Source organism: Naegleria gruberi (genome assembly GCF_000004985.1).
Source record: "Naegleria gruberi genomic scaffold NAEGRscaffold_41, whole genome shotgun sequence".
NCBI classification, from domain to species: Eukaryota; Heterolobosea; class Eutetramitea; order Acrasida; family Naegleriidae; genus Naegleria; species Naegleria gruberi.
In genome coordinates, this window is record NW_003163286.1 from 338,993 (window position 1) to 352,341 (window position 13,349).

Sequence of the window (13,349 nt, forward strand, 5' to 3'; positions counted from 1 at the left end):
ATGTAAAAACAGTGTGAGTTCTAGTTCATAGTGAAAACAAGCAGTGAGCACAAATCTCGATAATATAGAATTGCTGAATAAATATTAGTGTCTAAAAACCAGCAAGCTATAAACTAATCAAAATTTTAGAACAAAAATGAAACGAAAACTAGAAAACAGCACAGAAGCCTCAAACAAATTAAGCAAACAAAACACAACTGATACCGCAACGTATGGATCATTGATACCAACAATAGAACAACTTCCCACAGGGAACCACAGTGAGGTTATTGCTCTATTAAAAGAAGATGCTTGTTGATAGAACCAACTGGATTGACTTTTTTAAAATAATTCCCAAGATTTATGTTACAAACCAAGATTTCTAACATCACCACCAAGAGAAAAGAGTGCATCGGAACAGTATATTTCAGAAATGGATTTATAAAACATTGAATTTGCCAAATAATAAAATTTGCCAATAAATCATTTGAATTCTTTGGTAGAGTTCAGTAATTTTCAAAATTATTCTCAAATAATTCTCAAATAATCAATGCGAAGTGTACATCCTCAATATCATTTCCAAATAGGTGTAAATTGGGATCCCAATTTCTTTTCTAACATTTTTTGTTGTTTTTTGGAATATCTCATAATTGTTGGTAATTTGGCAGTGAATTCTTTAACCATTTGTAAACTATCAACAAAATTACAGTTTGTAAATTGATTCATACTATATACTTTTACAACAATTACACGTGATACTACTGATTTCACAATAGTTGCATAATCAGCTCCTCTCAAAGCTTAATAAATCTATCCTCTTTGATTAGATTGTAAAGTTCGCATAGTCTCCATTGAAAAGTAAATTGGTTTTTTGCTTTCCTCCACAGTATTTAAGCCCATTTCATATACTATTGGATCGTGATCTGATGATTTATAAGCATTTCTTATTATGTTGTTGATAAATTTGTAGAAGAAGTGGTTGATGCTTTGATTCTTGATTCTTTTTCAGCAAAGTTCTTTCACAACTTTCGTAATTTAAACAATTTTGCACATGAAGAACAGATTTGGAATGTGTCTTCAAGTGATCATTATTTTCTTTCCAATTAGATTGCCAATTTCACGTCCTATTTTGTTTAAATTAATTCCGAGACAAACATCACAATGTTCTGAAGCATCACTTATAAAACTATTATCTTTTGTGGTGTTTTGACATTTTTTAATTCCATCAAACAATCACGAAGAGAATTACTAGTAATTTTCTTGTTGTGTGGCACAACTTTATCTTCCCATCAAGTAAAACGTTTCCGATTCTGAAGCAGATTGAATGATTTATGACTTTCAAAGTAGTTGTTCAATTAACAATCAAACCATGTTACATAGAATAGAACCAAAGAAAAAAAGAAACCTTTATTAGCTTAAGAAGAATATTCAACGTTCTTGTTCGTAAAGTTGTCTTTTTAAACAAAATGCCTTCCCTAACGAATATAATATCACCCCCAGCAAGTCCTTTGCTTTCTCTGATAGGTTTTTCTAAAAAGCCTTCATCTTCAACAACCACTATCAACAACTCTAATCATCAACCAACGAATAATAATACACCTACGAATAATACCAACAACAACAACAACACTAACAATACAACATCATCATGTACTAAATTAGCACCAAACCTAGAGTTGTCTGATATTGCTGATCATGATGGATTTGTATCAATATCACCAACTTCAGTCGAGTCAATACCTTCATCATCGGATTCACCATCATCAATATTAAGTTCTAATTCTTCTCTGATAGGATCAGGATGGTTATCGAGTGGAGGATCTAATCTAATGACTCCCCTTACAAATTGGTTTCAATTAAGTAATATAACAACTCCTCTTACTGACAATATTAAAAATGTTAGTGATAATATTAAAACATCAACATCTAATATCCGAACATTTGTAACATCTACTTTGAAAGGTGCTTTGTCACTTACAAGTTCTAGTGGATCCATGAAAGGAAAAGAAGGATTAGGTGATTTTGTTTTTGTGGAACATGATGATACAATTACTCAAAAACCAACAACACAAGAAAGCTTAATTCAAATTTCATTGAATCTTTATAATCTAACTGAATATTCGAGTACTTTATCACCATTATTTTATAATGATGAACTATTGCCTATTGACGAATATAAGCAATTTTTAATTGACTATTCCGAGAAAATTAATACTTTCTTATTAAAATACTTTAAAATGGAGCCAAATATTGGCATTAATTCAAAGAATTTATTAGAATTATATGACCTTTGTTCTCTAATAACAAAAGATCAACAATCTAAATATTCACAAAATATTGAAAAGTGTATTCAAAAACTGATATTTGAAATAATAGCTGTTGATGGTACATTTAATGTTCATTATGAAAAAGATACAAAATTATACAAAAAGCTTAAACTATTCCAAAATGTGCTGGAACCAAAACATATTAGTTTACCAAATGATTTCTATAAAAATGAAGAAGCAGCTTGGAATGAGTGTATTCACTTGTTAAGAAAACTCAATCAGTACAAGACACCATATGGTAAAATTTATATTGTAGAAAAGGTTTTTAAACGAGTATCTGAAATTTGTACACAAGTAGATCGAGCATTCTCATCAGATCATTTATTAAGTTGTTTAATTTATCTAGTTTTGAAAGCTTGTCCTCATAATCTTAATAGTGATATGTGGTTTCTAGTTACTTTCTGTTTGGATGGAATTTATAGAAATGAAGGAAGTGAATTGGACTTTTTATTAACAACCATGTATTGTGCCTTAGAGTTTTGGGAAAATGTTCCAGCTTTTGACCAAACTGAACAATCAGACGAAAAGATATTTAAATCTTTTATTGTTGATGAACAAGAAAAGACCAAATTCAGGAAGGCATTCAAATTAGCGAGAAGGAAAACACAAACACTCGAAAAGATTATTATTGAGAATTTCACGAGTAAAAATTAAGTATGTTGTTTTTCAATAGCTATTGTACTAATTTCTTTTGAAGATTTCAATCTGAAATTGCTTTAGACAATATCATACTGTAGGTTTTGTATGGTAAAATGTTGGCGCCAAAATTTTGCAGACTTGGTAAAACTAAACTACAAAAAAATGTTCCAACAACCAAATCACCTACAAGAGGATAATAGACATTTGTTGGCGGACCAACAGAGTATTACTTGGATGAAAGGAGTCATTCAAGACAAATTAACAAAACACAAAGACACATCAGTACAATGGCCACCCGAAGCACAAAGGGTTGTTGCAGAATTTCTGATTCATGATGAAAATCTCTTGTTGTTCGCTTTCATTAATAATAATCAATACATAGTATCTGGCACTTATGAGCTTGCTAAGAAGAATGTTTGGGATCGTTTGCTCTTTATACTTAAGGATAAGCCTAGTGAAGAAGTGATATCATTGGATAATATTTCGACAATCATGTCATATGGTATCCTCACTCACGAATTACTCGGAGATTTCTTAAACTTGATGAAAAATTACTTTACACCAGATCTTATGGAAGCAAAATCTAATTGGCCAGAAAGTAGGTTCTTTTAATAATAATTAACTAACATTTCTTAAGGTCTTCAAAAGGATTTCCTATCTCAACTTCACAAATTTATGGCATATTTAACAGAAACATATTATAGATCAAAAGGATCAACAGTACTTTACGTACCAAATGAGGATATTGATTTAGAAAATGCTAAAAACCAAAAGGATTTAATTCAAAGATTAGAAATCGCTTTGATGCACTGGACTTCCCAAATTAGAGAAGTTGTTAGCGAAAAGGATTCATATGGAGAACATGGTGATAATGCTAGACCATTGTCGGAAATTGAATATTGGAGATCCAGAGCAGATGACCTTATTAACATTAAAAAGCAAATCCAAAGAGAAGATGTACAGAAGATAGTTACAGTTCTATCTAATTCGATATATTTAAGTACTTTTGAGAAATTATCGACTGATATTCAAAAAGGTTCAGATGAAGCCTTGGATAATCTTAAATACTTGAAAACTTTGCAAGAACCTTGCGAAAAACTTGCGCAAGCAAGTCCACAAATGATTTCAGACATTTTACCAGAAATATTATTCATGGTTCAATTAATTAATTCTAATTCTAACAGCTATAATACATCTGAAAGAATATCTGGATTGCTTAAAAAGATCAGTAATGAAATTATTCACATTTGTACAGCCAAGATTTCTTTGACAGATATTTTCAATGGAAATGTTGAGCAATGCATGGAAATTTTAAACCAAAGTATCAAGGCTGGTGACTACTGGAAAAATTTATCATTAGAAGAGAACGAAAGTGATGCATTTAATTATGATAAGAGTAGTGTTTTCTCTGAAATTGATGCTTTTGTAGTAAGATGTGGAGAATTACTTGAGGTTTGTGAAGCCCAGTTACAATTTGGAAGTTTCACAGCATCAATAGATAATACAAAGAATGGTTTACCAAAGTTTGGAGGTACTAAAGGACCTGAGGTGACAAAGAGTTTTGTTGATATCAGAATATCTTTCCAAAAATTAATTAACGACTTGAGTAATCTCAAATATCCAATTTTGGATGTTAAATCAACTAATTGGAATGATGACTACAAGAAATTCAAGAATGGAATTAAGGATTTGGAGACTATGATGCAAACGGTTATTACTAACGCTTTTGAAACTGTAACTGACTTGCAAAATGGTATTGAATTGTTGGAAGCTTTTTCTTATTTAGCAAAACGAGAATCAATTAAGAGAAGTATTGAAACCAAGACTCAATTCATATGTTTGAAATTTATCAAAGAGCTGGAGGATGTTCAAAAATCTTTTGAATTACATAGAAAAAACCCTCCTGTTCCATTTATTTATCCAACCTATTCTGGTTCGGCTTTATGGGCTAAAAGACTTCAAGACAGAATTAAAAGAGATAAGGATTACTTGAATAAGGCTCACTTTTTACCAAGAACAAAGGAACATCAGGAAGTTGAAAAGAAATATCAACAAGTATATTCAAATTTAGAGAAACATGTGTTGTCTATGTTTGAATCTTGGAACCACTCTTTTTCAGGGCCAGAGCTTCATTATAAGTTAGAAATTCCTTTGCTTGTTAAATTTGAAAAGATGTTGAAACTCAACTTTGACACAAGCTTGTTAAACATTTTTGAAGAAGTTAAATATTGGCAAAGATTTTCTAATTTTGATATTAATGAACAGGCTTTAGAAATGTATTGCTATGCCGAGCAAATGCGTTTGTACAGAGAAAATGTTGCATTAGTCGCTAGGGATTATAATAGTATTATTACCAGTTTATCCGAGCAAGAATCTAGGTTGTTTGTCAAATATATCAAAGAAATTGATAAGCAAATTCTTCCAGGGTTACATACTCTGGGTTGGACATTGAAAATGCATAACGAGCATTATCTTACTGAATCAAGGAAGAAGTGCAAAGATGTTAAGGAAATTATTTGCGATTTTAAGCACAATGTTACACAAATTTTTTTGAATTGTAAGAAAATGGCAGATACATTACTGATTAAAATTGAAAATAAGAAAGTATATGATGGTGAAACAAATGAGTTTGAAAGAGAACAAGAATCATACAGAAAGCTGGTAAAGGATGAACTTGTTAAGTGTCATGAAAATATTGTAAATATGATGGTTAAGCTTTATGGATATTTTGCAAATGGAGGTCCAGAGATATTCGAGGAATGGTGGGCCTTTGTTGACAATGTTGAACTTAAGATTGATCAGTCCTTGAGAATGACAGTCAAAAAATCCCTCCAAAAGCTTCTTAACTCTATTAATGGAGTTGATTCTGAAAAAAATAATGAAGGAGGTGGAATCAATAGAAATCCATTGTTCCTTGTTAGAGTTGATTTGAAAGAAGAAAATGAAGATGAAATCAATCCTGGTTTAAATCCAAATATCAAGGAAATGATGACAATGGTAACAAACGTAAACGGTGAAACAACCAAGATTGTTACTGTCGTGCCTCGTTTGAAGAGGGTTCTTAAGGAGAAAATCCTAGTACATATAAGAGAGGACAAACCAGAGATAGAAGAGGATAAAATTGATCCTAACTTGTTTATTCCTGAGGAAGGATCTACAAATTACTATGAAAAGAATATTGAACTTGATCCTGATATTATCAAATCAATTGTTTCTATTATGGAAGGAATGGATGCTATCACCACAAGAGTTTCAGAAAATCTTAATGAATGGAAAGAATCATTCAAATCTATTTGGAGTGTGGATAAGGACAATTTTATCAGAAGATTTGGTATTCCTCATAACCGTAATGCAGGCTCTTTCGAGAAAGAAATCAACAAATATAGAGATGCTCACCAAGAAATTCAAAATAAGGATCCAACAATGTACATTGGTTATTTGCAACTTGATTTTGCTCCACTTAAACAAACACTTTTCATGGAATGTAATCAATGGCAATCTAAACTTCTTGATCTCTTGCATAGTAACACCAAGAAAGAGCTTGATAAGAATTATGAACTTTTCGAAAAGAATGGAAAGGGATTACGAGAGGAACCAAGAAATCTTGAAGCTTTGGAAAAGAAAATCGAACTTGTTGCAAGAATGGACGCTGATTATCCAAAGAAGAAGGCTGGTTTCACTCCTCTATATGAGCAATATGAGTTGTTGAGAAATTACGATGTCAAAATTGATGACCGTGAACAAGACAATCTCGATAATTTGGCTGATAACAGCGCCAAGTTTGAAGAACTAATTGAAAAGGCAAGAGGTGAATTAGAAAATCAAAAAGAAACTTTCCGTATGAAGTTGAGGGCAAATATCGACATTTTTGCAAATTCACTTATTCAACTCAAAGGAGAGTTCGAAAATACAGCACCTTTCTCTTCTCAATACAGCTTTAAAGAAGCAAAAGCAGTTCTTGATTCTTTCCGTGATAAAGTTGAAGCTAAGAAGAAAGAAGAAGAAAAGCTTAAGAATGGTTTGAAGATATTCAACATGCAACCACAACAATACAAAGAAATCAAAGATGTTGCTAAGAGCATTGAATCACTTGAAAAAGTTTGGGTGCTCAAGAGTGAATGGGACAAAACTTATGATGAATGGAAGTATACGCTCTTTGGAAAGCTAAACATTGAGGAAATGGAAGGAACTTCCACAAGAATATCATCAAAGCTCACAGCAATGGGAAGAGAGGTCAGAGATTGGGGAGTTTTCAATGGGTTAATTGACAAACTTAATCTTGTAGCTAAAGTTTTGCCATTAATTCAACAGCTTAAGAATCAAGCCATGAGAAAGAGACACTGGTCTGAACTCAAGGATATTATAAAACAAGACTTTGAGGAGAATTCTAAAGAGTTTAACTTGGAAAAGATTTTCAAGCTCAACTTGGAAAATTATGTAGATGATATTACAAACATTTCTAATAGAGCAAGTCAAGAATTAATTTTAGAAAAAGAAATTAAGAAGATTAGTGATATTTGGTCTAATACTTTCTTAGACATTGTCCCATATAAGGATAATTATTTCAAATTACAATCCACAGAACCTATTTACATTAATTTGGATGATAATGTTGCTTCACTTGGTGGTATGAAGTTAAATCCATTTATAACATCATTCCAAAGTGATGTCAAGTTCTGGGAAGAAACTTTGGCAAAAATTAACGAAGTTATCGATTTGCTATTGCTTGTTCAAAGACAGTGGATCTATTTACTTAACATTTTTGATGTTGAAGATATTCAAAAACAATTACATAATGAATTTGGTGTATTTAAATCCGTAAACTCTAGTTGGAAGAATTTAATGAAATCTTTGAGTGATAATAGAGGAATACTCGCTATTGCTAAGAGAGATAACATTAATATCTTACTTTCTGAAATGAATTCCAAACTTGAGTTAATCCAAAAGCAGTTAGATGGCTATCTAGAATTGAAGAGACAAGAATTCCCAAGATTCTATTTCTTGTCTGATGATGATTTGCTTCAAATTTTGGGTCAAAGCAAAGATCCTAATGCCATGCAACGTCACTTATCTAACTTATTTGAAGGAATTAAGATGTTGAAGATTGAAAAGTCCAGTGATTCTCGTCAATTTGGATTCTTTGCCAAGAGTTTTATTAGTAAAGAGGGAGAACAAATGGAATTCAATCACCCAGTCCCACTTGAAGGAAATGTTGAAAAATGGCTTTCACAAGTTGAATTATCTATGAAAGCATCTATTAAGAGAGGTATTTTGAAATGTTTTTCAGCTCTTAAGAATTACTCACAAGAGTCCTCAAGAGAGTCTTGGATCAAGGAATGGCCTGGTCAATTAGTGCTTTTGTCTTCCCAATTATATTGGACTAAGAAGATTGTTAACGTCCTTTCAAAGCAAAAAGAACCATCAAAGATTTTGAAGGAACTCAAACTTAGACTGAAACCAGAATGGATGGACTATCTTACAAGTTATAGTTCTATGGGTAAGGATATGAAGTCACTTGACAGACTCAAAGTTATTGCTCTTATTACTCTCGAAGTTCATGCAAGAGATGTTATTGATAGATTGATCAAATGTAAGGTAACATCTTGTGATGACTTTGAATGGCAAAAACAAATGAGACTTGAGTGGGATGAAGAAAAGGATGGATGCATTGTCAAGCAAGGAACTAATGAAATTGATTATGGTTATGAGTACATTGGTAACTGTAGTAGACTTGTTGTTACACCATTAACAGAAAAATGTTTCCTGGCTCTTACAACAGCTTTACAACTGAAGAAAGGTGGTTGCACACAAGGTCCAGCAGGTACTGGTAAAAGTGAAACTGTCAAAGACCTTGCCAAGGCTGTAGGTAAACATACCTTAATCCTCAACTGCTCTGACAGATTTGATTATCAATCAATTGCAAAAACATTCTCAGGTATTGTTCAAACAGGTTCTTGGTCATGTTTTGATGAATTTAACAGACTTGAACTCGATGTTCTTTCAATTGTTGCACAACAAATTCTTCAAATTTTGAACGCTGTTTCAATTGGTGTTGAGAGCTTCATTTTTGAAGGGAATGATATCAAGATCAATCCTACCTGTGGTATTTTCGTTACCATGAATCCTAACTATGTCGGAAGAACAGATTTACCAGATAATTTGAAGGTTCTTCTCAGACCAGTTGCAATGATGGTTCCAGATTCTTCTTTGATTTGTGAAATCAAACTTTACTCACAAGGATTTAAGGATACTCAAACATTATCAAAGAAAATTACAACTATTTATGGTCTTCTTAATGACCAACTCTCCAAACAACCTCACTATGATTTTGGTCTTAGAAACATATGTTCTTTATTAAGTACTGCCGGTGAATATAGAAAGAATCAATTAACAGAGGATGAAGATTTAATTATTATGATGGCTTGTAGAAGTATGAATCTTCCAAAATTGAAACCAGAAGACATTCCAATCTTCAACTCCATCATGAGAGATATGTTCCCTAACAAAGAGTTTATTGACAATGTTAATCAAGCATTATCAGATGCCATTACTCAGGTCTTAGTTGAGCAAAATTATCAAGTTTCAAATTATATCATTTCAAAATGTGTTCAACTTGAAGAAATTTTGGCTGAAAGACATGGTGTCATGTTGATTGGTGATACAATGTCTGGTAAATCAACTACTTGGAAGATTCTACAACACTCTATTAGTAAGGCTTTCAGAACTGATATCAAGGAATATGTTATCAATCCAAAATCTTTGAATCATGATGAACTTTATGGTAATTATGATAAGAGTAGAGATTGGAAAGATGGTGTATTCTCATCTATCCTTAGAGAAGCTGTTAAAGACTCAAAAGAAAACAAACATCATTGGATTGTTTTTGATGGTCCAATAGATACACTTTGGGTTGAATCAATGAATACTCTGTTGGATGATACCAAAATGTTAACTTTAATTAGTGGTGATAGAATTCCATTAACACCAAATATTAATCTCTTATTTGAAGTATCAGATGTGAAATCTGCTTCCCCTGGTACAATCAGTAGATGTGGTATGGTTTACTTTAACTCTAATGAGTTGGGATGGAAACCAATATTGAAGAGTTGGTTTAATCAAAGAAGGAAGTACGAAGAAAAGATTGGTTATCCTACACCTGATACTATCATTGAATTCTTGAGCCAACTTCTCTTGGAAAAGAACTATATCCAAAGAGTTCTTGATGAAAAGAATCAACAACACGAATTAGTTCATTTAGTTGATGCACATGCTGTAAAGTCTTTCTGTGCTATGTTTGATGCTTTGGCAACAGTTGAAAATGGACTTGATCCTTCTGATTTGGAAGTTTACCAAGATTTAATTAAGAAGTATCTTGTTTTCTGTTTAATTTGGACTATTGGTGCATCTGTTGATGAAGAGGGAAGAAAGAAGATGGATATTTTATTCAGAGAATATGATCCTCAATTCCCAAGTTCTGATACTGTTTATGAGTACTATATTGATTCAAAGAGCAAATTGTGGAGACCTTGGAATGAAAGGGTTAACACATCTTGGAAGATGCAAAATGGCGCTCCATTCCACAAACAAATCGTACCAACAATTGATACAGTTAGATCTTCTTTCATTATCCAAGCTTTACTTAAATCTAATCAACAAGTTTTGCTTACTGGTAATTATGGTGTCGGTAAAACAGCAATCATTCACTCCACATTATCACAATTTGATGAAAGACATTACACCACATGTGCTATGTCTTTATGTGCTAAGACTGAATCTGCTGCTGTGCAAAAGTTAGTTGAATCAAAGGTTGAAAAGTCATTAGACACATACACACCATATGCAGGAAAACAAATGATTATATTTGCTGATGACTTTAATATGCCTGAAAAGGATGAATTTGGTTCTCAAGCACCTCTTGAATTGATTAGACAATACATTGACTATGGACTTTGGTATGATAGAAACAAATGTACAGTCAAAAAGTTAAAGAAAGTTCAATTACTTGCTGCTATGGGTCCAGAAGGACAAGTTTCTAACCGTTTAATTACTAGATTTAACGTTATTAACATTACCGCACCAACAGACGCTCAAATCAGTAGAATTTATGGTACTTTAATCAGTCAAAGATTGGAGAAATTAGAAGAAGCCAAATCCATTACTGAAGAATTAACAAGTGCAACATTAAGATTATTCAAATCTGTTGTTTCTTACCTTTTACCAACACCAAAGAAGAGTCACTATACATTCAACTTGAAAGATTTATCAAGAGTTTTCCAAGGAATTGTTTTTGCTGACCATGAATCTCTTGACAGCAAGGATCAAACCTTGAGATTATGGGTTCATGAATGTTATAGAGTATTCCACGACAGACTTTCGAATGAAGAAGATAGAAAGTGGTTTAGAGATAAGATTGGAGAACATTTATCAGATGTTTTTGGATATAAGTGGAGACGTTTGTATAGTGCTGTTTATGATGAAGTCCAAAACACAGCCCCATCCCAATCACCTTCACCAGGTGCCGAAGCTCCGACTGTCTCAACCACTGATTTTATGGATTCAGATGGTATTTACAAACCAACTCTTTTTGGTGATTTAATAATGTTCCATGACAAGAGAAGTTATGTAGAAATGCCATCAGTTGAAATGGTAAGACAAGAATTAGATACCAGAATTAGAGAATATAATGATAAGTCTGGAAAACCTCCTCTTAAAATTGTTCTCTTCCATGAAGCTATTGAACACATTTGTAGAATTTATAGAATTCTCAAACAAAGTAGAGGTAATGCACTTTTAATTGGTGTAGGTGGAAGTGGTCGTCAAAGTCTCTCAAGATTGGTTACACACATGATTGGATACAAACTTGTTGAGTTCCAAATTTCTTCAACATTCTCTCTTAAAGAATTCCAAGAAACAATCAAGGAGATATATTGGGATGCTGGATTTAAGGGTAAAGAAATTGCTTTAATGTTTTCTGACTCTTCAGTTACTGAGGACATTATGTTTGAAAATGTTAACAGCTTATTAAGTACTGGAGAAATTCCAAATCTATTCAGTGGTGAAGAAATACAAACAATTTATGACACTTGTAAGAGAGAAGCTATCATTAGTGGTTGTAATGATTTGGTGGAAGAAGTCTATCAATACTTTATTGAAAAAGTCAGAAACAATATTCATGTCATCACTTGTCTCAATCCTACTGGTAAATTATTCAAGATGAGAATGAGAATGTTCCCAGCAATTGCCAAATATTCAACCATTGATTGGTTTAATGAATGGCCAGAACCAGCTCTTAGAGAGGTTTCTGGATCTTTCTTGACTGATATCAGTAATGTAGAATACTTCCTCCAAAAGGATGAAGCATCTGAAAAATCCAGACCAACTTCTCCTTCTTCAAATAAGCCTCATGAACAACAAAAGGCATTTAGAGACACAATTTCTGATGTTTTTGTCAAAGTACATAAGCACGTCAAACAAATGTCTGAGAAGATGAAAGCAGAGACTCAAAGAGTCAATTTTATTACTCCATCAAATTACTTGAACTTGGTTAAAGACTTTGTATTCTTGTTGGAAAAGAAGAAATCAGAGTTTACTAAGGCTGTTGAAGACAATGAATTGGGTGTTAGGACACTTGAAAACACCAATATTGCTATAAAGAAGATGACTGTCCAATTAGATAAACAACATAAAGAAGTTGATGAAAAGAAGAAGAAATGCGACAACTTGATGGATCACATTGTAGGAAGACAAACTGAAAGTAACAATATTAGAGGTCAAATTAGTGTTGAAAAATCTCAAATTGAAAGTGAAAAAGAAAAGGCAAACAAGTTACAAGAACAAAGTAGAAAACAACTTAGTGAGGTTGAACCACTGCTTGAAGCAGCAGAAGAACAAATCAAGAATATTGATCCAAATGATATTTATGAAATCAAAAAGTATACCAACCCATCCCAAGAAGTTATCAATGTTTTCAACGTAATTTTGATTATCCTTAAGAAGGCAGAAACAAATTGGGAAGGTATTAAGAATCAAATGTCAAATCCAATGAAATTCTTGAACTCATTGATTGAATATCCAAAATCAGAAATGACAGAAAGATTGGTGAACACTATTCATAATGCTATCGAAAGGTACGAGCTTAATAATTTGGAAAAGATTGAAGCTGCCTCTGGAGCTGTTATTGGACTTGCTAAATGGGCTATTGCTATTGAAAAGTATGGAAGAGTCTACCAAAGTGTGAAACCAAAGAGAGAAGCTCTTGAAAAGGCCGAAAGAGCAGCAACTGAATATCAAATTAAGCTTGAAAAGACAACTCTGTCTCTAAAAGAATTTGAAAAAGAATTGCAAGAGTTAGGTAAACAATATGAAGTTACAAATGCTGACAAGAAACTCATTGAAAAGCAACTC

The 13,349-nt window shown here is 32.5% G+C and overlaps 1 protein-coding gene across 1 annotated transcript in view; it reads left to right on the top strand.

Moving 5' to 3' along the window:
- Nucleotides 1–1,445: 1,445 nt before the first annotated feature.
- Nucleotides 1,446–13,349, top strand: part of NAEGRDRAFT_70700 (dynein-1-beta heavy chain, flagellar inner arm I1 complex) — a gene marked incomplete at both ends in the record, with an annotated part of 15,722 nt that continues 3,818 nt past the window's right edge. The window contains 3 exons of the mRNA XM_002674221.1: nucleotides 1,446–2,949; nucleotides 3,328–3,543; nucleotides 3,583–13,310. Coding sequence (XP_002674267.1) covers nucleotides 1,446–2,949; nucleotides 3,328–3,543; nucleotides 3,583–13,310 — 11,448 coding nt within the window. The remainder of the gene's footprint in view (nucleotides 2,950–3,327; nucleotides 3,544–3,582; nucleotides 13,311–13,349) is intronic.